This window comes from Rhopilema esculentum, chromosome 4 (genome assembly GCF_057945365.1).
Source record: "Rhopilema esculentum isolate cy_ngs chromosome 4, ASM5794536v1, whole genome shotgun sequence".
NCBI classification, from domain to species: domain Eukaryota; kingdom Metazoa; phylum Cnidaria; class Scyphozoa; order Rhizostomeae; family Rhizostomatidae; genus Rhopilema; species Rhopilema esculentum.
In genome coordinates, this window is record NC_142818.1 from 6,138,081 (window position 1) to 6,164,063 (window position 25,983).

General features: G+C 35.4%; 1 protein-coding gene across 2 annotated transcripts; it reads right to left on the bottom strand.

Moving 5' to 3' along the window:
• Window positions 1–1,971: 1,971 nt before the first annotated feature.
• On the bottom strand, window positions 1,972–25,859 carry LOC135690774 (WD repeat-containing protein 97). Of its 2 annotated transcripts, none has more exons than XM_065208432.2 (29): window positions 24,941–25,859; window positions 23,741–24,117; window positions 23,164–23,222; window positions 22,803–22,860; window positions 20,807–20,860; window positions 20,220–20,411; window positions 18,678–19,000; window positions 18,435–18,474; window positions 17,782–17,917; window positions 17,266–17,367; window positions 16,763–16,809; window positions 16,025–16,231; window positions 15,438–15,507; window positions 14,318–14,506; window positions 13,187–13,325; window positions 12,382–12,488; window positions 11,804–12,030; window positions 10,267–11,100; window positions 9,383–9,645; window positions 8,824–8,953; window positions 8,017–8,115; window positions 7,314–7,546; window positions 6,361–6,448; window positions 5,846–5,988; window positions 5,515–5,569; window positions 5,030–5,060; window positions 4,588–4,783; window positions 4,042–4,118; window positions 1,972–2,167 (listed from the first exon to the last, which is right to left on the bottom strand). In XM_065208432.2, the coding sequence occupies exons 2-29, from the start codon at window positions 24,113–24,115 to the stop codon at window positions 2,118–2,120; spliced, it is 4,524 nt and encodes a 1,507-aa protein (XP_065064504.2). In that variant the 5' UTR covers window positions 24,116–24,117; window positions 24,941–25,859; the 3' UTR covers window positions 1,972–2,117. The 2 variants fall into 2 exon arrangements, with proteins under 2 accessions (XP_065064504.2, XP_065064503.2); XM_065208431.2 differs by lacking the exon at window positions 1,972–2,167 and adding an exon at window positions 3,045–3,791.
• Between the last annotated feature and the right edge of the window lie 124 nt (window positions 25,860–25,983).

A 25,983-nucleotide genomic window follows, 5' to 3' on the forward strand; every position in this document is an offset into this window, starting at 1 on the left:
AGGCTTGTGTTTCCTTCGATTTCTGAACTTTCTTCAGCATTACAAAATCAATTAACCATTTGCTAGCTGATTTCAGTTTACTAGCATCGCCACCGGTATCACCTTTCTGAAGCCACCTTGCGGAATATTTTCATAACACATTTGTTATTGCGTGGTATCCCACCTCACAATACTTTCAAACAAATTTAACATGCCTTAACTTCTACCTGCCATAAGTAACAACAACCATTGAAGGTATTGTTACTCGCATTAGCAAACAAACTGGTTCCACCACAATGTTATTATGACATCCAGTACACTGGTTGTCCTCAGTGAACAGTATTATCTCCGCGTTGTTGTTGCATTCGGTTGCATCCAAACATTCGCTTTCTATATTCTACGTCATGAGTTTCAACTTCACACTCACACCAATAATTTCACGCCATACCCACTCTATCTTCTGGGCAAATTTTTAACATTTTTAACTTGAGCTGAACGTTAGCTGGTTCAAAATATTCTGCAAATAGTTGGTCTTTGAGACGGTTAGGGTGTACTGACATGCAGTGCAAGGTTGCAACTTTTAGTATCATTCTGACAGCAAACCTATTCTTTACGCAAAATAGTAAAGAGGTGTAGGCTTTATACTCGATTAATTGTGCTCTTCTTTAAAAACATCGCTTACTACCAACCTTTATTGTTCAGTAAAACATGCCTCCAGAAGGACAGTACACACTTTGGACAAAATTGAAGAATGTGCCAGACCCCCTAAACAATCTTTTACAAGAATCACCAAATATAACTGACAGTTATTAACTCTACATTGGTTACTCTAGACATACCTTTCATGCGAGGGGCATGAAACTGAAGACTAGACAAGAAAACATAAAAAATACTAATAGGTTTATTGGTTTATGGGTTGTGTTATCAACCTTGAAACAACTAAAACCCTAAAGGTACTTGTTTATCTAAGTGTTTTTCCTTTTATGTAAAACAACTGATCATCAATTTAAAATTAAATGTCTTTGGTCTAGGGATGACTTCTTCAAAAAAGGATCTTATGACGATATTTAAGAGGCCTTTAAAGTATAGAAGGTACCCCTACTCTGCGGTTGGCTACTTCTCTGAGTAAGACGTGGCTCTTGCGGGTGTTATCGGGTCGGTTAGAACAGTGGCAGCACCACAGGGGTAAACAGGAGGACTGGTCTATCGTTTTGTTCAGAAATATCTTCCTTGCAATATGTGCAGTTTCGATGACCAAATTGATTATAAGAGGGATGGAGTATGTTTCTAATCACAGAAGTAGATTTTGTAGTGCCGCCATTAAGATATACATTTACCAAAAACGACTTTTATTGAAGAGCTAGTCAAGCCAGAGTGTACCATGTTCTACATTTGTCCAATAAACTCTCCTGAGACGGGATCGGATGTTTTGAGAAAAATTGGTCCCAGAACCGCTAGATTGTAGAGTTTGGGCTAAATGTCTTATTGGGTAATCTCTAGTTCTATTTGACAGATCTTTAATGTCTTTCCTTTTTAATGCTTTAGCAGATTTAAAAGGATACTACCAGAAAATTTCAGTTTGCATTTCTCTTACAATAACTAAAAATACTTTTGCTTTAGGTTATTTTAGGGTTGAATCATAGTACAGTAGAATTTAAGTTGAGTTTAATTCCGAAAAACATTTAAAGATTTAGGATAAAAGTTTACGTTATTTAGGCTGGTATGATGATGTCTACTTAGACATTAATTAAACAACACCTTTGCATAATTGATCATGCTTTAACATAAATACTTTTACATGTTTATCAGAAACCAGCAGATTTATAACAAGGCAGGTACTGAGCACAAATAAACAAACAAGTCAAGGGTTTCTTGAATTCTCCATGAGCTTTTCTTATCTCGAACCCTCCAAACCTAGTTGTCACACGATACCAATTTGTACCCTGTAGAAACCTAAACCAATCTGTACCCTACTTTTTTAAAACGGCCCTCCACCCCTCTCTCCTATTTCGTTTTGTTCCCATTTTTCCAAATCTAGCACTAATGCATTTCTCCATTACAGTTTAGATAAAAGCTCAATATTTGCCTTGAATAAATACGTTTATATAAAGTGTCATTAAGTTTATTGTCTTTATGATTTAATATTGCTCGTCAGTATCAACGGGATGGTTGAAGCGAAGCATTGGATCTGCAAAGAAGCAAAATTTTTATTGCTTTAAGCTATTATTATACTGATATAGGAAGAAAGCATGCGCAGTTTGAAGAGAATTTATCATTTATCTTTAAAATAAGTTTATATTGCTTAACTCATTGTTTACCATAAAAATTATGGATCATGTGTTTACGTTTACAGTTAGAGTTGAAATTTTTTATTTGGTTTTTGAATTCTTTGGCTTTTTTAATAATTCTTTAGCTTACAAGATAAATCAATTTTCCTTAAAGTAATTTATAATTGAACTGATTTAATCTAAGATGAAATAGTTCAGATTTACATCAATATCAAGGTTAAGATACCCAATAAAAGAATAGTAATTATTGTAACAAGTAAAGCTAAACTTATTGCTTCTACTGACTTTTTTAATCAAACATAACAGAAAAAGGAACTATCGAAAATCCGAAACTGTTGCCTTCCCTGGTAGGATTTGAGACATTATGCTATCACTAATCAAATAAGCAGGATTATCAGTTGAGATTATTATCAAATTTGAGACGATTATGAGATGAAAATAAAACAAGTATGAAAGGACGGTTAGACGGATGTTAGATGGTTGAGAGATCATCATGATTATGATGCCACAATTAGATGACTATTGGATGAAAAAAGGCGAATATGAGAATATCATGAGATGATTATGAAATGCTAATCAGGTGAACATAAACGATTATTTGCGAAATATTCATGAGATATCTATGAGATTAGTATGCGATTGCTAGGTTTATACAATATTGCATATTTATGTTCTTGAACTTTTCTTCCTTACGGTCATATTTTCAAAACCCTTCTTACTAATTTGAAATGATAGAACTGTAGTTTTAAGTCGCTTTAAGCAATAAACAAAAAGCTCCATAAACAACAAGGCCCTCCATATTGCATTTTACCCTCTTTAATACACAAGGATTGTGTATCAAAGACATTTAACATCCTCTTTAACACATTTAATACAGCTATATTGTACAATGTAAAAAAAAGTTGATCTTCCACATTTAGAGCATCGAGCTGTTGATCAATTTTACTATAACATTATGTATCAGAGACGAAACTGAAACCTGGTAGAGGGAATAAGAGCTCCTAAAACACATTTAAAAACTTTTTACAAAATTACATTAATGGATATTCATTAGATGATACAAAAATTCATAGCAACCATATATATATACAGAAATTGGTATTGAAAACCTAGGTTCGCATTAAAAATATTTGTCTAAGGATCAGATTCTACATTTTACATATGTTTTCCATAAAAAATGTAAGGTATGTTCAAGGATACAAAATATGTTACTATTAACACTGTTGTTCTTCTTCACTATTTCACTGTTGTGAATTAAACATATGATTAGCTGAAGCTTTACATATATACAGGAGCTATAGAGTAACATTTTTTAATTTTACATGTTTCCGGTGTATGAATGCGATGGAATGAAATATTTTGGTGCTGATCTTAGTGTTATGAGATTGCTGTTAGCAAATGGTTCATAGAGAAGCTCATCCAGTAAATTGGGAAACGGGTTAAGCGTTAGAGTACTTAGACGAAGAAGCAGGCCTTGATTAAAGTTGTCCTGCTTTGACTGGTGAATGGGTGGTAGTCGACCATCTGTAAAAAAACAAGGTGAACATGATGCATAAAAGAAGCACAAAATGGAATAGCATAACCTTTATTATATAAATGAAGTAAATAAAAGCGTGCATCGACGATTTAGTTGGTTAGGAAGATGAGAAAAAAGGTGGTTATTCAAAAAATATGTGAAAAGTTCTAGATTAAAAAATTTTAGACGACCTTAATTGTCTCGTGGCATCTTTTTTTAACGGACATAATTATAATATTGGAAAAAGACAGAACAAACCATATGCCAATGCTGTTTCTCTCTCAGGATGGCAGCAGCTTTGATGTGTTTCGCCAAGACGTGCAAGGCTGCGATACCTACAGGCGAGAAAAAACTCTTCTAAAACTGCTACTTGGAAAAGATGATCGAGTTAAGAGACAGCAAAGCCTGGTCTTAAAGGAACCCGAAAAGATTTCTTGCTCGCTCCCTCAACCAAAGATCTGTGCTTTAAATTGCTGTCTTTCGATAACAGCACCGATAGTGGGGTAACCTCACCAAAGGGTCAACCGGAACTGGCAATGTCCAAGTGTCAGAAGTCCAAAAACTTGCAGTTTAAGACATATTCGAATTGTGACGGTCGAAGAAACATAAGAGGACGGAATAAGAGAACCGTGCTTGATTCAAATCTGAGCACTAAAAGAATTACTAAAAGAAATTCTTGCTAACCATCAGTTGAAAATACCTGACCAGTCACACTTTATATGCAATGTCCCGCCTCTAACACCCCCCTAGTTATAAATTCAAGTCGATAAAGACATATCATAGAAGGAGAATTCTGAAGCATACCCATCAATCTTTGGAAGAATAACGACTGTGTTTCTCAAGCGATCAGATTTTGTCGTTTCTTCACTAGGGGCAGCAGTAGCATTTCGTGCTCTTTCGAGTTCATTTTGATATTCCATTTCACAGAAATAATTGATAGCATCAATTGGCATCACGTTCTTTGCAGCATCACTTATGAAGTCATTCGGCATGAAAGTGACTAAAAATATAAAACAAAATGTAACCTCCTAAGAGGTGGTATAAAACTCATTTGATACATTTGAAAAGAAGGTCTTCAACTTTGTTACTTATCACGTCCAAATAAAAATAACACAAAATGAAAGCAAGCACAGGTATAACTAGAAAGGGGTAAAGGTTTAAAAGGAAAAATATTTAATTGTAGCATTAGGTCTTTTTGCATTTTTTAAAAACTACCAAAAGGAAGGAAAAACTCAAAGATACGCACTCTTTCTTCCACTTGAATCATAAGCCGATTCCTAAAATTCAAATAAATTGTGATGTCAGAAGGTTTCTCGGTGTTGAAATTGATAAAATAAATAGAAGGAGAAGACAGCATTTGGATTGGTAGAACTGATAAAAAATATGACAATACATCACAAAATATCAAACCTATAAACGTGTGTCGGAACTAATTGCAGAAAAACATCACCAAAATTTTAGTGCAACCTCTGCCTGGATCAAAAGAAGCTGAGTTTTTGTTTACTTAGAACTGCAGTCATTTGCATTAGAGGTTCCGTCAACATGTTGTCCCTATTGGTGAAATGGGTGACCTTGACATTAGAAGCAATTTATCTAGCATCGCTTATTAAAAACATTATGTTTGTTAGTCAATTCTTTGTTCTTTTCATTTTGAAAACCGGCAGCCTATCGGTATATAAACAGTGCTAAAATTTAATTATATCATCAATCATGTCATGGTAAAAATCAAACCTTTTTGTTCTTCTTTAGAATGCCTTTCGTATTTGTTTTCGGGTTTTTTGTGCCCCTGAAATTTAGTTTGAAATTTAGTAAGAAAAGAAAAGCAAAAGAAAATAGAAATTCAAACCAAAGAAAATATAAGAATACAATATGCTAAATAAATCCAGATTACAATGACCACTAAGGCTAAATAAGGTTGAAACTATTTCAACAACAATCTCTAGTGAAGTTGTTATTTATAGTCTAGCTTACCAATTACGCGATATCTATAAAACCGATTTCCCCTAGATAAATCTGTCAATACCTTCTCTTGTGCAGAAAAAAGCAAAGAGGGGATGCATACCTGACAACATTACCCTTCTTTGCTCGGTAGATTTTGCCGGCAAGGGAAGCAATATGTTCACTGAATAACTGCATCCATTTTTCTAACCAATCTTTGCATTGATCCTTTATTGCTTGCTTCTTCTGGACTTTATCAAAGATTCCCTTGAAGAGAATTTCTTGGCTAGATATCAACATTTACAAGATTACTACTCTTAACAATGATATATGTAATTTCCACGAGCGCGGTCTAAAAAGAGTAGAAATATAACATTCAAAGATAAAATACTACATTTATTTTCAAGAGTCTCAGCGTGTCCTCCCTGAATTTTTAGGCTATTATCAATCATGTTCGAAGACGATATCTGTAATGGTTAGCTAGTGAAATCTTCCCTGATTTCGACTTAAAGAAAATTATCTGGAACTATTAAACAATGATAAGTAGATTGGAAACTCTTGCGTGCAATAAAAAGTTTAGAATTAGCTTAAGGTTCAGAACACTTTATAATAAGAATTAGTCCTCAATAAAATCCATACGTAGGTGGTGAAGGTTTCAAGCTCCCTTGTGAAATAGCTGTGGGGGTCCTGAAGTCCAATTTCATGGAAAATCTGTATGGCATGATGCCTAAAACGTAGAATACGGATCATTTGAACAGGGAAAGAAGAAACACATAAAACCAAAAGATAACAATGGAAAGAGGCGGTATAAGTTTTATGCAATGACATGTTTAACTTCCATGCTCATTCAATATAAGAGCTGACTTCACACAATATCAATGGTCACACAAAAAATAGTAACGATTAATTTGGGTCTCTACACATCGCTTGCTTTAGTACTTTGCTTATTCCCCTTCTACATAGGTCATCATGCATTCATAGTAATTAATACTCCTCTGTAGTTAGTATAAGTCTTTCAGAGTTTGACATGCAAGTGGCAAAGACGGGGACGCAGTTTGATGTTGAGACAGAATCTGTGTTTTTTGCATTGCTAAACCAGGGCCTACGCCACGAATTTAAAAGTGAGGGGGGCCAAGGCTAGCAAAAGTAGGGATCAAGGCTTTTTCCCCTTTTACTGAAGCTTTAAAACTATTTGCTTCGAAGCTATATGAAGATAGCCGCTAAATTGGAAAAGTTTTGCTTAAAAAGCTCTAGTATTACAGAGATCTTTATGACGAAATAGGGGCCAGGGAAGCAAAAGAAAGGGGAAGAGAGTGCAAAGATTGTGGCTGAGAGAAAACGTGAAAACAGATAAAATCTAGATTTACATCATACTGCAGCCAGCCATATACTACAGAACAGGCTGAGGATTTATCTTTATACTGAGTACTTAGAATATAGCATTAGGATGATTTATTTGAAGGAGGCTCGCGACAGGCTCTCGCCGTCATGAATGAAAAATAGTTATGCAATAATTCACAGATTTAGAGGGAAGGAGTTTATATGTAGCCAATGCGACTATGGATATTGGCAAAATCATCAAATCCAACTACCTTGTTTCAAAATCTGCAGTGATGTACTGAGCCATCAGCTCTAATATAAACTGCACGTCGTGTATCGATAACGAAGCAAGGGTTGTGAGCGAAAGCTTGATAAAACGATTTTTGCTTTCAGAGTCATCAGTTGAAGGTTCAAGGGGAATGTTCAACTGTACTATAAGAGCATTCTGTACCAAATTGACTGTTTCAGCATTGAAAGGGTGTTGCCTGTGAAGTATCAGGATTGCCTGCAATATAAAAAAAAGATTTTGATAAAAAAAAGTGAGAAAAGCCAAGACATGTGGAATCTTTTTTTCAGAAAGTCTAACGATGCAAATTCATTCGTGAAGTGGAGGATTGACGTATCGAACTAACTGCGCGTAGAACAGGTGATTTTTTAGGGTAAAGAAAGGGGCATGGAATCCTAATTGTGAATGGATAATAGGATATAAAAGAGATATGTCTTTAGGCGGGATTGCATAGTTTCCTAGAATTTCAAGAGGTCCTGTTGAACTCCATACCTATATCACAGTGGTGTAGTGCTATCAAAATAGCAAAGGGACCCTTGCACAAAATATTGCAAAAAACAATAGCAAAAGTAGAAATTTGCCAATTTTTGGCATCAATAAGGGTGGCTCAGCCCCCTTGAGCCCCCCTAGCACTACACCCCTGCTATATTATTGTTTGAAATGTGCTAAAAATAAGAATTTTCACTTACTGCACATATTTGTGTCTTGATATCAAAGTTTTGCTCCTTTTTCAGGCAGTCAAGTAACAACTGTACGAATCCAACAATAGTCCAAGGTTTTGGAAACAGCTAGGGAGTTCAAAGCACAGAAGAAAATATAGCCACGTTCTGATAATGTTAAATTTAATGAAAAGAGGGAGTTACTGTTACTCAATAATGATAATGACAAAAGAAATGTCAATCAGAGTTAAACCTTTAATAATGAAAGTAACGACGATATCAGTTTGTTCTCTGTCAAACATTAAGCAAAAAAAGCAAAACATAATAGGCCAGATAACGCAATAGTTATGAAAAGAGCTTAACGATCTTAAGGGCATTGAATTTTAAAAAGAATTGAAGATATACGCCGGTTCTTTATTATAGAAGTTGAAATCGATACTAAATGATAATATATATTAGTTAAGTGTGCCATTCATATGGTTCTTACCAGCATTTATTTCCTTAGTCACTTAACCTTATAAAAAACCTTTTTTGCATCAAATGAAAACAAACGATGTCCTGAAATTTCATGTATGTCCTTAACTTCCAGGACATACAATGAGAGTCTAATAATGGCGAGAACAAATAGGGATCAATAGATGAGTTTTCGATTAAAAAACAAGTAAAAGACAAATGACACTATAGTATAAATAAATGAACATTTTAAATGGACAGAGACCAAAGTGGCTTGAGCCATCTGTCAATCAAAATCAGCAAATCAATAAACGTGTAAGTTGAATCGCGTTCATTGGTTGGCCAATTGTCATGCCCATTCTTTAAGCTACAAAAATACGTTACCTCCGGCGTTGCATTTGGAAATAGCTTCTCAAACCACTCTTGGCCTTTAAACTGAACAATGAATCCAGGAAGGGGAGTCACAGGTCGAGGGGGTGGCGGAGGGCTTGGTTCACGTGGAGGTGTCGGCGTTCTTATCAAGGAAGATAGAGAATGGCTATTGTACTGATTTTAAAATCGGCATTAAGCAAAAAGTACCCTTGAAAGAAATCTTTCATTTACCTTCAATGGAGTAATCGTAGGCTTACGGATTTAATTTTTGCAGTTAAACATAAAGAATACAAGACTTTCAAGTGAAGAATACATATCGAAATGAACCGCTAAAAACAATCTTGAAATCATCACAACTGAAAGTTTCAGATCGCAAACATAATTTAAAAAACCAAGATTAAAACGAATGTAACAGAAAAAAAAAAGGATCTCAGTTCTTTACACAACCAATTAAAGCGTTGCCTTTATAGGCTTGATGTAGGTAGGCTATTGATCAATTCTTTTTAAGCATCAAAAATGCGTATATTTTAATGGTTTGTAATGATTAATGAAAGTGCCCAATTTGACTAACCTTTTAACAATCGGTCTTGACACGAGCTTCTCGATTGGTTTCAGCGGTTTCACGACTTTGGGTTGCTCTTGAGCTGGAGGCTCGGGCGATGGTTCTGGGGTTGGCGATTTTGGGGGTTTCGGAGGTGGGGTTTCTAGATCTAATTCTTTTTCTGATGACGGCGATTCTGACAGCAATTTGAATTTTTCGAAAATCGACGACCTTACTTCGTTGACTTTTACAGGCTCTTCGTCGGGTTTTTCTTCCACAGTGAACTTTTTCTTCTGCAACCAAGAGATATGAGTATTTCTTTGAACAAAGTTATTAGTCACAGAATATCAAAGGATAAAATGCTCATTCCCTTGTGAAAAGAGAACAGCTAAGTAACTAAAATGTCATACAATGACATGTACTCCATCAAAAATGACAAAAGCTTTTCATCAATTCGTATTTGATAATCCCACATAGAACTGAGATTAAAAAATAATTTAATTGCTTTGAAGATAAGAGAGAAAGGACCTTTTAGTGATACAAGAGTCACTTCAAAATTTAGTTGACAATCCAATCATGGCCTATCCATTTCCAAAATTGTACTTATATAGAGATGAAATTAATTGTCAAAAAGGTTTCCGCGTTATAGATTAAAGTTATTCAAAAAGCTGTTGTGGCAATGCGAATAACATCAAAAAAGACAACATGAACAAACACACCTTTGCAGGCCAAAAAAATGTAGGAAAGGCCGAAGCAACAATTTTCCTAGATGGGGTGTGAGGTTTGCAATAATTGGATCTGTCTGTGCGACATGAGCAGGACACTCAGGATTTCCTAACAGCTCAAAATGTTCCTTCAATAAACCACCCTGTATATCCCTGAAAACTACCGTTTACAAGAAAGTCAATAATTACCCTTTTCTTGAACGTTTCTAATTCTTCAAGCTGCTTCTCTGTCAGCTGTTTAGGCTTCCACTCTTTCTCCTCAACTTTCTCTTCTTTTTTCAACTCTTTGTACAGAGCAACAATTATTGAATTTGGCAAATACCCATCAGGAGCAACTGGAAGCATTCCTCGTGCCTTTCTGTTTTCATTGAATGTTTTTTGCCGATCTGTTATGCTTCTGTTCAGATTTCTCAGTGTTTCAAAATTCGATGGAAAGTCTGGCGCCAGGGGCACTTCAATGATCCTAGTGCCAACTTCAACAGCATCAGAGCCTTTTTTAATATTAGTCAGATTTTTAAAGGATTTAAACTTCGGCGGAGCTGACAAAATCCTTCGAAGCAACACCAGCTGGGATCTCTCGTGTATATCTGGTCTCAGGCCGACACTCAACGGCCTTGTCATCTCTCTATTCCTTGATCCAAACTCAGAGCTCCAAGATAAAGACCTTTCATTTTCTGCCTTATAATTGTTTGTCTCTTTCTTTTCTGTATCAAGCTCCTTCAATTTCGTTGCCATTTTCTTGATATCAGATGGCTCCGTGGAGATTGAAAAAAATCCGGTGTTGTTACGATCCGGCTTGTATGAATCACGCGCCTCATAAGGAGTGTACTGTTCTTCATCCTCATCGTCCATTAGATTATTATCAAAAACAGGGACAGAGCTTCTGTTGTAAAAAATATCGAGATACTTCTTCCACGCCTCTTCGCGTACCGTCTCGGAAGGAGCTGGTTTCTTCCTTGCAGCAATCTCACCATCACGTAGCTTTGTCAAATCATCATCGCGTTTTTTCAGAATAGAAACAGCCTACAATTAAACAATTTTGCATTGAGAAAGCCCTAAATTTACATAAATACAATAGCTGGCTCTACAGTTACATTACCGAAAGTATACATAGGACAAACCAACTCAGTTGCAAAATAAAACGCCTTCAGTTGAATGCCAAGTCTCACCCCCTTCTGTAATAGAATTTGTTCTAGGCCATTTATTAATACTGCAACTTCTACAATATCTTAGATGAGTAGCTGGACACACTGGTATGGTATTAACGTTTGGTATTAACGTGTAAATTAGGCGAAAAAACGTGTTTAGAAAAAATGATCTATTAAGAAATCATCCAATGACTCATATTTCACAACGTCTAAGGGGAACGACTTGAAAAATAAATTGTTAGTGGAAGTATAAGCAGATATTTACAAGCACGTAAAAGCCCGATAAAAGCGATGGGAACTGGCAAATTGTAATCTTAGCCAATTTTTGCTATTTGAAGACACAACATCACAAGAAACTTAGCTTTCGTTGATAACGGGCACAAAGCTCTGTAAAAACTACAATCTCGACGATACTGGGGGAACCAAAATATTCAAAATTAATCAAAATATAGATACAAACATAAATCTTTGTGCATCTAAAAACTCCTATAATTGCCTACTGTAACTGTCTAATTATTTACAAGCAAAAACTAAATGCATGATTTTGTATTCGCACCCATTCTTATACAAGTGCTCACCATATTTCTCTCTTTCTCTTCCAGCTTTCTCTCTTCCAGCTCATCAAATGGGATAATGTCAACAAATTTAGCTAGAAGAGAATCTGAGCTTCGAGCTTTCAACAGTCGATGCTTCTGGTCAACGTCCAGCTTTTCAAGAACGCTTTTATCAATTTCAATGGATTTGATGCCTCGGGAATCGTTGAATCTTACAGCAACCATACGGCGTATCAGCTTTTCTGGCAGGTCTGCAAGAACAACGTTTGTTTTGATAAGAAACGCTCAAGAAATCATACCGACCTTGTATTATATATTTTTACACTGTATTATATATTGTTACACTGTATACTTTAACAAAATATCTCAGATACAAGGGAAAACAATTATTCAAGGCAGTTTATATAGAATTTGCAGTCATAAATGATATTATAAGGTAAAAAATCTACATAGATTGAAACCCTGACACGACATTAGCATGTATGCTGAAGACAAATTTATCTTCAATCTATCGTTACTGCTAGCAGACTTTCTTTAAAGTACCTTTGGAAAATCTTCCCGTGACGGAAACAACAACTGATGAAATAATTAGCTAAACTCACATCTTTTGTAGGGGATCCTTGAAACATGCTCTCCGATTCCAACCAATAAATCCCCTCTTTGACTACAAAAGCATAAGCTGGATGGCTTGATGTGTAGTTTTATAATCCTAAAATCGAGAGCATTAAAAATCAGTGGAAAAAATGATTAGCAAAGAGTTACTATCTGCAGTTAACCACAACATCTGGTCTTTTTTAATTCCATGCTTTAAGGATAAGGAAAATATCCTTTACTGGACTCTATATGTTTTCTTGATTAATCTTCTTCGAAGAGTTTCATGTGACACAAATATTCACGAGAATTGAACCCTATACACGGCAGACGGGGATTAGGCAGAGAGAAACCGTGTTCTTGATTGCAACAAACAACGGTCATCACTATTTGGATTCTTATTGAAACCAAAATAAGCGATCTGAGACATCGTTGGCTTTCGATATGAGACATTATTGGAAAGAGATAAGGTCGGTCATACAAGGTTCAGAAAAATTATGTTTCAAGCCAACCTGCATTGAACAAGAAACATGCAGTAGAAAACTTTATTGACAACAAGTGACAATATCGTTCGTTCGTCTAACGTTCGTCTGACTCAGATAGCAAAAAAGGCTTACAAAGTGCATCAACGTGCATGGGACCAAACATCCTACTCTGTATACCTTTGAGTCACCTTCCAGCCATTGCCAGGCCACATTCAAATGGATCCTGATCTTAATAGATTTCAGCAGGCACAAAGAATAGTGTAACCAGACTCATCTTGAGGTATTTCGTCACAAATTCATCATCAAAACGGATATAGTTTTATAAAAATACCTCACGTTCCTGTTTTGTTCATCCCATATCCGTATGGTTCCATCTGCACTAGCAGACGCAAAGATGTTTAGCTTTGAACAACAACACAGGGCCGTTATCGTATCTAAATGATCATCGTCAGCACTGTGTTCTATTCTCACTGTATAAGAAACAAAAAGTCAGTCAACTGTTCAGAGTTAACAATAGCCTTTGCAGTCTAAATCGAAAAAACGTTGACGATTAGCCGATTGGCTCCGTAACAATAGGTCTATTGTATAGTCTAACCAATGAGAATTTAAATTGCCAGCGAAATGCGAGGGACATAGTGCCTTTAAACTCCGATGAATTTTTCACTCACAGTTATCTATTCAAACAGCAATAAAGTATTAGTGGAGCTAGGTAATCTGAAAATCTATTTTGCTACATGACGTAATCAAGCTGACAAGAAATTTCAAACTAAAATCCAGATATCATATTAAAGACAGCGAGGGCCATTTCATAATAAAGTTGACTGAAAGTTGATTAAGGAATTCGAACTGATCTGTTGATAAAGCAAGATTATACTACAATGTATTTGCATTTAATCTGAGCATGAGTCAAAAATCTACATTTTGATTTGAAGCCATTGCAGTGTGGAGTTGAAAGGGTTAAAAAATAAAGCAACACTACTCTAATAAATACTGCTACCATAGCCACAAGAATAATGACACGAATCTACGAGTAACTTCTAGGCATCAACGCGTAACATGGCTCCAAACGTAACACGGCCAAGAATAATAACACGACTCTACGAGTACCTTCTAAGCAACAACGCGTAACATGGCTCCAAACGTAACACGGCCAAGAATAATAACACGACTCTACGAGTACCTTCTAAGCAACAACGCGTAACATGGCTCCAAACGTAACATGGCCAAGAATAATGACACGAATCTACGAGTAACTTCTAGGCATCAACGCGTAACATGGCTCCAAACGTAACACGGCCAAGAATAATAACACGACTCTACGAGTACCTTCTAAGCAACAACGCGTAACATGGCTCCAAACGTAACATGGCCAAGAATAATGACACGAATCTACGAGTAACTTCTAGGCATCAACGCGTAACATGGCTCCAAACGTAACACGGCCAAGAATAATGACTCTTACCTGGTTCGGTGTCTGTTGTTCTAAACATAGTGACGTTGAAAGTGGCAGTTGACGGATCCTGAAGTACAACACACAGTCTGTGTTTGCTGTAGACCAAATGAGTCGCAGGCTCGTTGTTCAAAATAAACATCATCGGAGCAAGAGCATCTTCCGCAAATGGGAAAACGCGCCAAATGCGAATGGTTTTATCTGCAAAAATGACGAAAAGATTATCTTAAATTTTCATAAAGGTATGAAATAAAATCATTTAAAATCATCAATGTTAAAAACGAAAACAAAATACAATATTCTATGCCGTCCATAGCAGAAATAGATATGACACCAACTGGTTCGGGCTATGAACGGCCCGTGACAAATACTTAAACAATAAGCTTATAGAACAAACAATTTTTGAACCATGACATAAGTTCATTTGGCAGGCGCTACCAACAGTGGCGTACCCAAGGAGGGGAATAGGGGGTCCGGACCCCCCACTTTTCTAAAATGTGATTCTCGAGATTTGCCCAAAAACGATGTAAAACTCATTTGGGGGGGGGGGGGGGGGTGTAGTATACTATATGCTTGTGTCAATAACGATTGTAAAATACTTTGCTATTCACCGTAGCTAACATGAATTAAATTATGGGGGGAAATTTTGCAAAAAGGGCGTTTTCCCGCATTTGCGAGTGTCTGAAGGGCGTGGTGCAAAAAAAATTCTGGGGGCCCCCCCCTCCCCCCACAGCTACAGCCCTGGGTACACCACTGGCTAGCAAGCGTTAGTTTAGAGCAAGCGAATCGTGGATTTAGTGTAGATAACCGGTATATTAGATAACTGGCAAAATCATTTGAAAAATATTTTCATATTTGTCTCCTACAATGTAATTGTCGTTTACACTTTTAGACGTCATATGAAATATTACAATAACAAGGCTTACCAAACTCTCCTAAAGATTCATAAGATGATATTTGTATATAAATAATCCTCGACCTAATTAAAGTAATTTGTGCACAAGCTAAAGTATTCCTGGGTTACATTATTACGGCAAGATGGTAATTTAGTGGTATAGACGACTGTCTTCAATATTGACAGATTATCAATGTCAATATAGAAAGTAATATTAATGATTACATGAGCACGTACCGCTGCTACACGAGGCAATTTGATTCATTGTAGTATTGCTTGCTAAGGACACGATGCTTCCTCTGTGTGCCTGTGTGAATATAAAAATACCCATATACAACCACTTCGATATCTCACAACAATATCTTTGGCCATTAAGTAAATTTGGCATTAAGCCACAACTAAAAATTAAATCATAATAGCTACAGTTATCTCAATTGAAATAAATCAAAAAGAAAGAAGAGAGAGAAAAATAAAAAGGTTTTTGTTCGTTCAAATAAGCCAATTTATATCCCTATATCTAATAGCATTTTGAATCAAACAAAGTTGAAATTTTTTCAATGATATAAACAGGTATAAGAGGAAAGCTATGAATTTACTTCAATTGAAATACCTAATACTTTGTAATTACTTTGACAAAGCACAATATGGCAAAACAAGATACTTGCTTAGTTTATTTGTATCAAATTGGATATATATTCGTTACAAGATGCTGTTCCTCTTAACATTTTATTCTTCTCCCTCCATTTGCATTTTCTGCTTTCTATCTACTGTTTAAATTATGCCTGTTTGAAAATCTAAGAAGCAATGTTCAACAAAAATCATACCTCGATGGAGAAGGACACTTTTCCTTTGTTTCTCATACCAGTCCAGTTCAATACAACAAGCTTTCCATTTTCACAGCCACCTATTAACAGCGTTCTGTCCCTTTCTTTGTTAATTTTTTCATTCGAAGCTGATTCAACAGCATGGCTTGCATTTTCAAATTGCTTTTGTGTGACTAGATCTTTCCACCTATCTCCAACCAACTTTTCCTTTCAAAGCAGACAAATGCAGTTGCAATGAGACAGAAATAAATTTTTTCCATATTTGATAAATTTAAAAAACCTTTTGGCATCGAAAGTATGCAGGACAATTAAGATGAGTTGCGCAAAACGTACAAAAGATGCATAAAAGGAAAGGACTTGATTCATTCTATACAAAACTATTAAGCAATATCTCTTTTCTTTAAAAATTCAAGAAATTTTATATCACTTCTTAGGTTACAAAAAGCCATCAAAACTTAAAAGGTCGGTTGAGAAAAACTTTTGGCTCACTCAGCTGATTAAGCAGTTCCATCAAACACGAATTCATAGCACAATACTTTAATCAGGGGCCTTGGTTGGGGAAACATTGACAAATAGGCGGGGGACATCGCAGCTAACTATCAAGTGTGCACTATAACTTCGAAAAGTAGTTGATTCAGAAACAATTATTTTCACCTTTTCATTTGGTTTTGAAGTAACAGATGTTGAGAATGTTAATGGAAATTAATGACAAATACCGTAAGAAAATATATAACATACCTGAAGAACATGCTCAAACAGACAAAACGCAGTACATTTACTTCCAGCTTGATAAAAAGAGAAATAAAAAATCATCACCTTGACAGATGAATACAAATGTTTTAGGAACATGTGAGGTAAAAATCTTGATTACATAACAATACATTCGCAGTCCAGAAAACGCCTCAACCTTCCTCCGTATGAAATTTGCCCTTCTCGAAATTTCCCTTGCATCTTTTGAACAGAAGTTTTTTGAAAATAGAATTCAGGCAAATCCGTCTATGGGTTGGTCTTTGTGCTTTGTCAGGATAAAAGAAATGTTCAAGCACATCGGTCGATTCCTCTTACTTTATATACCCTTGTCAAGTTATATGAAAAACCTTTCTCAAAATCACTGCATCGTTGGATAACCTTCCTTTGACTCACAGCCGTGGAACCGTAATGTTTTCTGGACTCTGAATAGATTTTCGTCATTACGAAAATCATCATAATTAAAAATCGTAGAAATACGCTTAGACATATACCTCCATTTTTGTCAGTGTTCCAGCCCTCTTCTATGGTACATGGGTTAGTCTTCGCTGAACATTTCATTATCATTCCATCCCGCAGTAACACAAGTAACACTCCTAAAGATACAATGAAACACTACAAGGATGAATTGATTCAACAAAAATAAAAGTTAAACCTGAACTACTCTAAATTTCTTGCGAGAAATTTCAATACTGGTTGTGTTGCTTAATTCTCCAGTTCTTAGGCATAAAGCTATAGGAACGGTTCAGGATTTCCCTGGAAAAGCTATGTTAAAAGTGAGCACTTTAGGGAAGACAACACATTTATTAACAAAAATGATGCATGCTGCCCCTGATTCTATTGTTAGCAGTTGATATCGTTAGCCATCTCCAATCAAAGACCTCCCTATAGAGCGCCCATATTGGAGCAATCTACTCTACAAAAAAAATGATGAATTGCCTTAACCAACAATGGCCTACATAAGCCCTACCTACTTTTATAGGAGAAAGAGAGAAAAAGAGGACAAATACCTTCAGCTACTGCATACACTGCGTCTATTATTCGCTTTGATTGCGGCGATAACATTGTTGTGATGACATTGCCATTTTTTGGACAGGTCATTCGTACACAAGCATCTTCGCATATGTAATAGCTTAAGGGCGGAACCTAAGTACAAGGAAAATCTTGCGTTATGACGTCTGCCTGGATATCAAATGCTAGAAGCACTACTAAAGATGAAATACCAGCATATCAAAAGACTGTGTTTGTGAATGTTAGGTGAATTAAACACTTGCTTTGTAATCAAGTATTCCCTGCAATACTGTAAATTTGTAATTAATAGCTACTTGGTGCATTTGAAGGTTGATGAAAATAATGAAAATTATCATTGACTGTATGCAAAAGCTGGTACGCAACATTTTAATTAATAAATAAATTCAGTTAGTAACTAGTTCACTAGAGTTATGTGTGACTAAAGCCTGTTAAAAGTCTACAAGTGTAATTTTCTTCATTTCTTTATATCATTTTCTGTTCAAAGGTATTCATACCGTTAAAAAATTCAGCAGTCACACAAGAGAGCTAACTGATTCAGCCACAAAAACTGAGCCGAACAAGAGGTAGCCAAGGCACCATTCGCTACGCAGCAATAAATTATAGATTCAACGATGATAAGCATTGCACTTACCCCGGGATGAGTTGTAGTTTTAATAATTTTTGCCTTGCTTCTGCAATAAACGCATATATCCTTATAAATACTTGAACACGCTTTGGAATGCAGTTATATTGCAAATATTCCATCATAGCAAATCCCGGTTAGACAAACATAATTTATGAGTTTGAACCTACATTTGCAAAAATATACTATTCTAACTAAAAAACAATTGATACAGATTAAAATTTACTTTCAATAAATAGTTAAATGGCTCACCCAATAACAGTGAATATCTTATAAACGTTGTTGATTTTCCAAAACACTAGAGAACTGCTTGTAAAAGTGAAAAAGTCCTCCTCTCCGAATCTTCGGCACATTCCGTTGATAGGTTGCTCTGCTTCAACACACTCCACCTCTTCGTTTGTGTCAACATTCCATAGCCTCAAAGACCCATCTCTCGACCCAGACAATACAAGAGGACCTTTCTGGAATGATGACAGGCATGTGACAGCATTTGTGTGCCCAATAAATACGGAGCGAAGGTTACAAGAGTTGTCCCACAACTTTATTGAGCCATCGGCTGCAGCTGTCATGATGACCTGTTGGTGAGAATAAACAATGCATATAAGAAAAAAAATTTCAGTCGAGATTGCATTTCAATAGGCACTATAACAATACGTTAATAAAGTTATGAAGTAGTTATGGAGGAAAGTTCTTGATTGACCAAAATGTGAAGAATGCTCAAGCAATTAGAGCCATGAAATGGAAGGTACTTGCTACCTAGATATATTTATCCATATGTGAAAGAAAAACTATTTTCTTCAAAATGATACAGAGAATGTGCAACTTATCTACTCTGTTAAGAATTTTCAGAGGACAAGGCAATGGAAAAGATAGAGTTTATCGTAAACACGTGTTTACCTTTGGTAACATAGAAAATAGCCATTTAATGACTTTCATAGTTTCTGTATGCAGCTAGCCGCCTTTATATATTGTTATTGAATAGCATCAAAACTGTACTTAAAACTTTCCCTGAATTTTGAAGAAATCATATATTGAGTGTAGAAAATTTTTTGCACGGTTCTAAATTTACAAAAAATACTGACGCGGACCCACAGTATTATACTTTCCACCCAGAACCGGACCATACAGCCTTATAATCCCAGGCTATCGTGCTCTTAATAACTGAAATAAAGCGGAAGTCTAAATAATCTAAAACAACTCAATTGTTTTGTTACCCTTGTTCTCTTTCTGTTATCTTATAGCGGAATTTGATGTGTAGCAATTAAATGGGTTATTTTGTAATTTTCAGTGCCATAATAGTAATTTGTCTTCTATCGTCATAACCTCCCTTGAATTCCAAATTACAGATCTGCTAAATCCTATAATCGATTATCTATATGTTTGATTCCATTGCACATTTAGACTGGATAAATTGCAACATAGCTAGTTTGAACTCTTTGTTTTGATCATAAGGCTTTGAAGGCAATGTGTCGCGCTGTGCATTGGCAATTGTTTGTTGAATTTTGAGGGTCCTCGAAATTAGAGAAACGTGACAAATTAGTACAACTGATCAATAGCAAGTAAGAGGTGTCTTTTGTTACGAAATCAAAACTCACTGGATTAGAAATTTTGTTTTTTGTTTCGATCAACCAATGAACGGCGCGACGTACTGCCTTTAATGGTCAAACTCAGCTAAACACCATCTTGTTATACACACATAAACCGTGTGTATACTGCATCGAGCTTTATATAACAAAACAGTAAACCTTCAACGGAAATATTTCCTTACATGAGGAAAAGGTACCAAGGACTCACTTGCAACGGTTGATAGAAAAGCATATCTGTTATGGCTCTTTTGTGCAAGTCAGGCATCTGTGCAATGCAATGACCATCACTCAGTCTGAATACCTTTAGACCATTTTTTATTGCAACAAACAGCCTTTGGCCTTTGCTAGATGTTGGCTCAGCGACAACAATTGTTACTTCATCATTCTTATCGAGTTTATCCTGTCAAAAATAAAGTTTTCACTTAAAATGGTCCTAATACTGTCTGACTATCCGAAATCCGTGCAAAAATGAACTAGTTGACATTTAATATTGGGTATTTATTAAGTTAGAGCTAATGCTAGCCTTTCCTTTATAAAAGATTCCAATGCTAAAATAGTCACGGTTGTCATCGGAAATGTTCAATAGTTGTCTGATCAATTTCCTGCTTGGTTTTTTAAAGCTGGCATCCAAACAATATCTCAAGGATAACCAGAACTTTTGCAGTTAACAAAGATCATTACAGCAACGAAGATCATTGAAGTAAAAGTCGTTGATCATTACAGTCTATTCTAGAGTCTCTTCTTCCTGCAAGGCGGACTGTAACACAGAAAAATGGAATAATCCATACTGCTTACCGTTATTGTCAACTTCGGTACAAGCAAAGTGTTGTTCATTCGAAAAGACCAAACCTGCAAAAACATTTAAAATACCTTTATATATAAGTTCTGTTGTCAAAATACTCCTTCATCACAGCATGCAAACTAGAAGTGCCGGTGTAATATGCGTTTTGGTACCCTATGCAAAAGTGTAACATTGTAAAACGCAATGTGTTTCAAATCATGTGATTTCATCGTAGTGCGATATTATGACACGTTATAAATAACAAATTGAACCCAATGCTTTTTGAGTTTAAAATTTCACAATTTTCAATCAAAAAAACTTTGGAGTCGCCATTAATGTTTTACTTTTTTGTATAAACTTAACAAGGGAAATCACAGCACTGCTTCTTGTTAGTACCCCTTGTTAGAAATAGTTTGATTGTTCTTTACGTTCTGAACAATATAAACAAGAACATTTGTGTTCCCAGACCGGTTCGCATGCTGAATTCCACCATTCGTTTCGGTTCCCTGTTTTTTAAAAGCTTGGGTACGTTTTTGTATAAGAAAAATTGCCATGCGTTTGTGTACCGGGACCATTTTGCATGCTAAATTCCACCATTCGTTTTGGTACCCTATTGTTTAAGTGCTTTGGTACGTTTTTGTATAAACAAAATTGCCATGCGTTTGTGTACCCGGACCGTTTTGCATGCTAAATTTTACCATTCGTTTTGGTACTCTATTGTTTAAGTGATTGGGTACGATTTTGCATAACCAAAATTGCCATGCGTTTGAGTACCCGGACCGAAATGCATAAGGTTACCGAAACGCATATGACACCGGCTTTATATACTACCAATAAATTCTAACTTTTTAATGAAGTTGAGCATCGTGAGGTAACCAGAAAGAGATATAAAAAATTCATGGCATGGAAGCATGGTCAAATATGGAATTTTAATAAATATTGAAAGACAAAAACAGCAGATTGGTAAGCAATATGGAGCAGGGAGCAGAGGGAGGAGGCCACTGCCCAAGGCCCCATACATTTGATATCCAATAGAGTCCTGCACCTAAGAAAAAAAATCAAATTGAAAAGCACAAGAGTATGTAAAACTTTTCATCCCTGAGCCCTAAGTCATTAAAATTGTCACTGGCTGGAATAGAAGAAGTCAATGCTAGGACAAACACAACGTTGATTAAAAAATTAACTTAGAAGCTCTCTGAGACGATTCTTAGCTGATCTGTTAACAACTAAAACAAAATTTTTAAAAGGAATTGCAGAATCAATGCAAAAGCTTCTTAGACATTTGATTTTATCCTCTTTCAAAGTTCAAAAGAAAACTTTTGAAGATTAATTCAGGTTTATTTTTTCAATTTATCTATAAGTTTATTTGCACAAGCCCTTGAAAGTTCGAGTACTCTTGTCTATGAAAGTAACTACATTAATGGAAGAAAACTAATAAAAGTAATGTGATGCATGTCCAACAACTTTCAGGTCACTTTTCTCTAACTTGAGAAAGTCATTATGAAATAAAACAACAAAAAATATTTAACAAATTCATTCATTCTTAGCTGTTTGTTTTGAAGCAGTTGGGAAAAGGCAGTGAGCTTTTCTCTTATCCATTTTAAAAATTTATCTTGATGATAGCATATAAAAGTGAAAAAAGTGTAAATGAAGCATACTCGATTACTCATCCATGCTAATATCGAACTTTGCGGTACCAAAGGCTTATCTACTTTAATCTTTGCGATAATATGGGGAATTATAGGGCTATCATCCATGTTGATATCAAACAACAATTGGGTTTCAAATGAGCTTTTATATGTAACCATTACATATGATTTCCAATGCTAAGCAATAACATGTTGCATCAGTAGCTAGCATAAAAGCAAAATGAAATAAAACTCTTCATTTAATCAATTCTAGCTAATCCAACAAAACAGAAATTTTCAATAAAGCTTTTAAAAGTGCCTTTTCAAATCAATAAATTATTACATTAGCCATAGAAAGCCATTAATAAAAACAGAAACTTACAGTAACTGATCCACTGCTTGCAGATATAACTTCATTTTTGAATTCATTGTATATAGTGCTATTGTAATAAAAAAGTTAAACTGAAAAGCACAAATCTTTAAAAAATGTAGCACAGCATTTCATGGGCAAAGTCTTTCAATCCTGCTGTACCAATCTTATGGCTGATTAAACATTTTTGCAGAAAATGCACCAGAAATCTTTTGAGCAACACTTCTTCAGCAAAAGATAAATATTCTGAAAAGCTGAGCAAATTTTTGCGAATTTCAAAACAATCAACTAAAATACATGATACTTTTTCAAAATGAAGAATTTGATTTTGAAAGCTTAATTTAAAGGAAGATTTGATTAAAAAAGAACATACCAATTGATCTTTCCTGATGATGGAGCACTGCTTATCAAGTCAAATTTTTGTGTTAAGAGCTAAAAATAAAATTAAAATAAAATTTAAATAAAAAATACCCATTATTTGTTTTTTGGATGAAGGCTTGTACCTTGCAGTGACAAAGACTAATTTTCAATTAACCAGTGATGTTCTTTCATTTGAACAAAACAGATCTGCAAGTGCCATAAAATCTTGAAGACCTTCGAAAACAATAAAGACTAGATGTGATTTAATAGGTACACTTTTAAACTATATTCATATTTTGAGATTCTTGTAGTTTGATTTTATGTAGCAATCTTACCTTTTACTTTTGTGCTGATTGTCAAAGAATATAAAAGCAGGTTAAACAATAACCAGAACATAATGGATAGCATTGTGTTGCATGTATATGATATTTGTGTGTCCCTTCTTAAACATAAATACATTTTTGTATGGTTAAAACTAATGTCTGTACTACGGGGCATGTGGGCAATATCTTGTAGGGACAAGGCAAAGTTCCCATTCTATAATTTTCTTATCAATAACAAATCTAATAAGCATTAAAACATTCACATGCCTGCATTAGATTTTTATCATTCCATGTGACATATAATTTTGCTTTTGAAGCATAAATAATTCCATTGAATAGCTCTTGGGGCTGAATTTTTTCTCTGCTTCCATCTTTAAGAAAAACCTCAACATTTCTGTCTTCAAAAAGGATAAGATACTGGCCAGAATGCAAATTGTGTGTAACAGATGTAATTCCAGTTTGAGACACCAGTGTAGCTGTTTTGTAGATACCATGGGTGATTGATTTCCCTGTTAAAATCTGGGTTGCATCTACCTCATCCTCTTCCCTTGTAGCAATCCTGCGGATGGTGCCCCAGTGTTTTCTGGCAGTCAATTTTGGACTGTCTTTATTACCATTTGAAGTTATAGTTTGCGTAGACATTCCTGCAGAAATAATGTGTGAAATTCATGAACATATGGACATAACTCTTTAGCTAGCATTATAAATGCTAGGACTGTGGGAATGGAGGCATTAACCTCACAACTTCTGAAGGATGTTTTGGGATTATTGCAAATCTGGTGTGAAATTTGCAAAAGGGTGCATTGTAACTGACCCTGATTTTATGTATAGCTTTATATTAATGACAACATTCTGAGATATATATGTTAATGTAATGACTAGTAGAAAGTGTTCAAGATCAAATGAAAACTAACTTGCTTTCAATTTGAAATTTCAATTTGATGTTTTTGATGTATGTACAGTTTAATGAAAAGCAATGCTTTGGATTATCTTTTCAGAGCATATAATAATAATAGTTTTATTTGTGTCTATAGGCTCTTTCGTTGGATTTGTTAACCTATTTAGAAAGCTCCTCCTTTCCAATCCTGTTTGAATTATCTTTTTCCACATTTTGTAAGTTTACTTGTTTTTCTGGATTATGCTACTTTTAAAAGTATTTTCATTGTTTAGGTTTGACTGACCAGTAAATGCAACTAAATCATGCAGGTTTTAGCAAGTCTTTGTTATCTGCAAACATCATTTCGATATAAAATTGAAAACACGAAACTTATATCTTTTTAAAATTTTAAAAACCTGGTTAGAAAATACTCCTAACCAACCCCCAGGGGACCAGACAAAACACATTAAGCCTAAAACGGCCTACATATGGTATGAATGATATATGATTAGAAGGCGGTAAATTAGGCCACACTGCTAGGTCGCCTTGCAGTGATGGTAAAAATTATGTAGTGGTAAAAAGTTACTCACTTTGAATTCAAAGTAGATGTGCCAAATTTGTTTCCTAGTCTCGTTATCTTTTCTGGGAAATCTTTGGTACGTCGATATTACTCGGCCATTTCAAGTCAACCGCCATTTTAATTATTGATTGCGTTTCTAGTGGATCTGGGTCGAGTAAACAATCACAGCTTTAGGTTACTATGCAACCATCCATGGGACACGGACTGGAGTGGTGGAGGCACGGGGGAAATAGGAAAACTAATCCCCTTCATTTTTTTATACAGAGCAACGATCAAAAATATGTTTAGAAAGGCATGAATCTTATATGCAGGAACATTCAACTGCTATGCAATTCTGACGTTAGATTTTATGTACGTATAACGTATCCTCCTAGAGAAAATGTACAACAATACACTTTTAGGTAGGGAATTGCAGTACTGATATGATTTCACTTTAATACAATTTTAAGAGATAAATGTTTTTTTGTTTGCCTGTAGATTTACATGTCCAATTTTCTGTCAAATTTCTCTTCTCAATAGTTGCAGCCAAATTTGACAAGGGCAGTTCTCGAGTGTCCATTGTCAATATAAATGCAGGTACAATAGCAGAAATAGGAATCATGACAGTAGAAGAAAACGTTGCTGCAAATAGGCACTTTACTTCTGTCGTAGCTAACTGTTTGCGCTGTTTCTGCGCAAGCTTTGAACGATGCCTCGTTATAATTGGCAAGATGTGTCTTACTTGATTAACATACGTATGACCGAACATCAGGTTTAAGGTGGATATGATTGCCCTCAATTTCACCGTCACTTAATTTTTATGTACCGCCAATGCGTCTGGCTTTAATACCAAAGATTAAGTCCAGGGCCACATTCTTTAGTCGGCAAAGAGGAAGGAGAAAACCTTGTTACGACCCTGCCCCAGCAAATTATCTTGTAATTTACGAAGGTAATCAAAAATAAATTGGCTACAAGCTCAACTTCTTTCAATATTGGAAGACAAATCAGACAAAAAGTTTTTCTGCAAAAGTAGTGTCTTCATGATTTGAATTACATACAGGTAGACAGAGAAAA

What these genes read in the sequence shown, in the direction of transcription:
- LOC135690774 (XM_065208431.2), bottom strand. Translation starts at nt 24,115, where the DNA reads ATGTCTACGCAAACTATAACTTCAAATGGTAATAAAGACAGTCCAAAA. An exon ending in TCAAGACCGATTGTTAAAAG is followed by an intron (nt 8,954 to 9,382) that starts GTTAGTCAAATT and finishes TTCCTTGATAAG; the next exon opens with AACGCCGACACCTCCACGTG. An exon ending in TGATTCAAGTGGAAGAAAGA is followed by an intron (nt 4,784 to 5,029) that starts GTGCGTATCTTT and finishes TTATATTTTTAG; the next exon opens with TCACTTTCATGCCGAATGAC.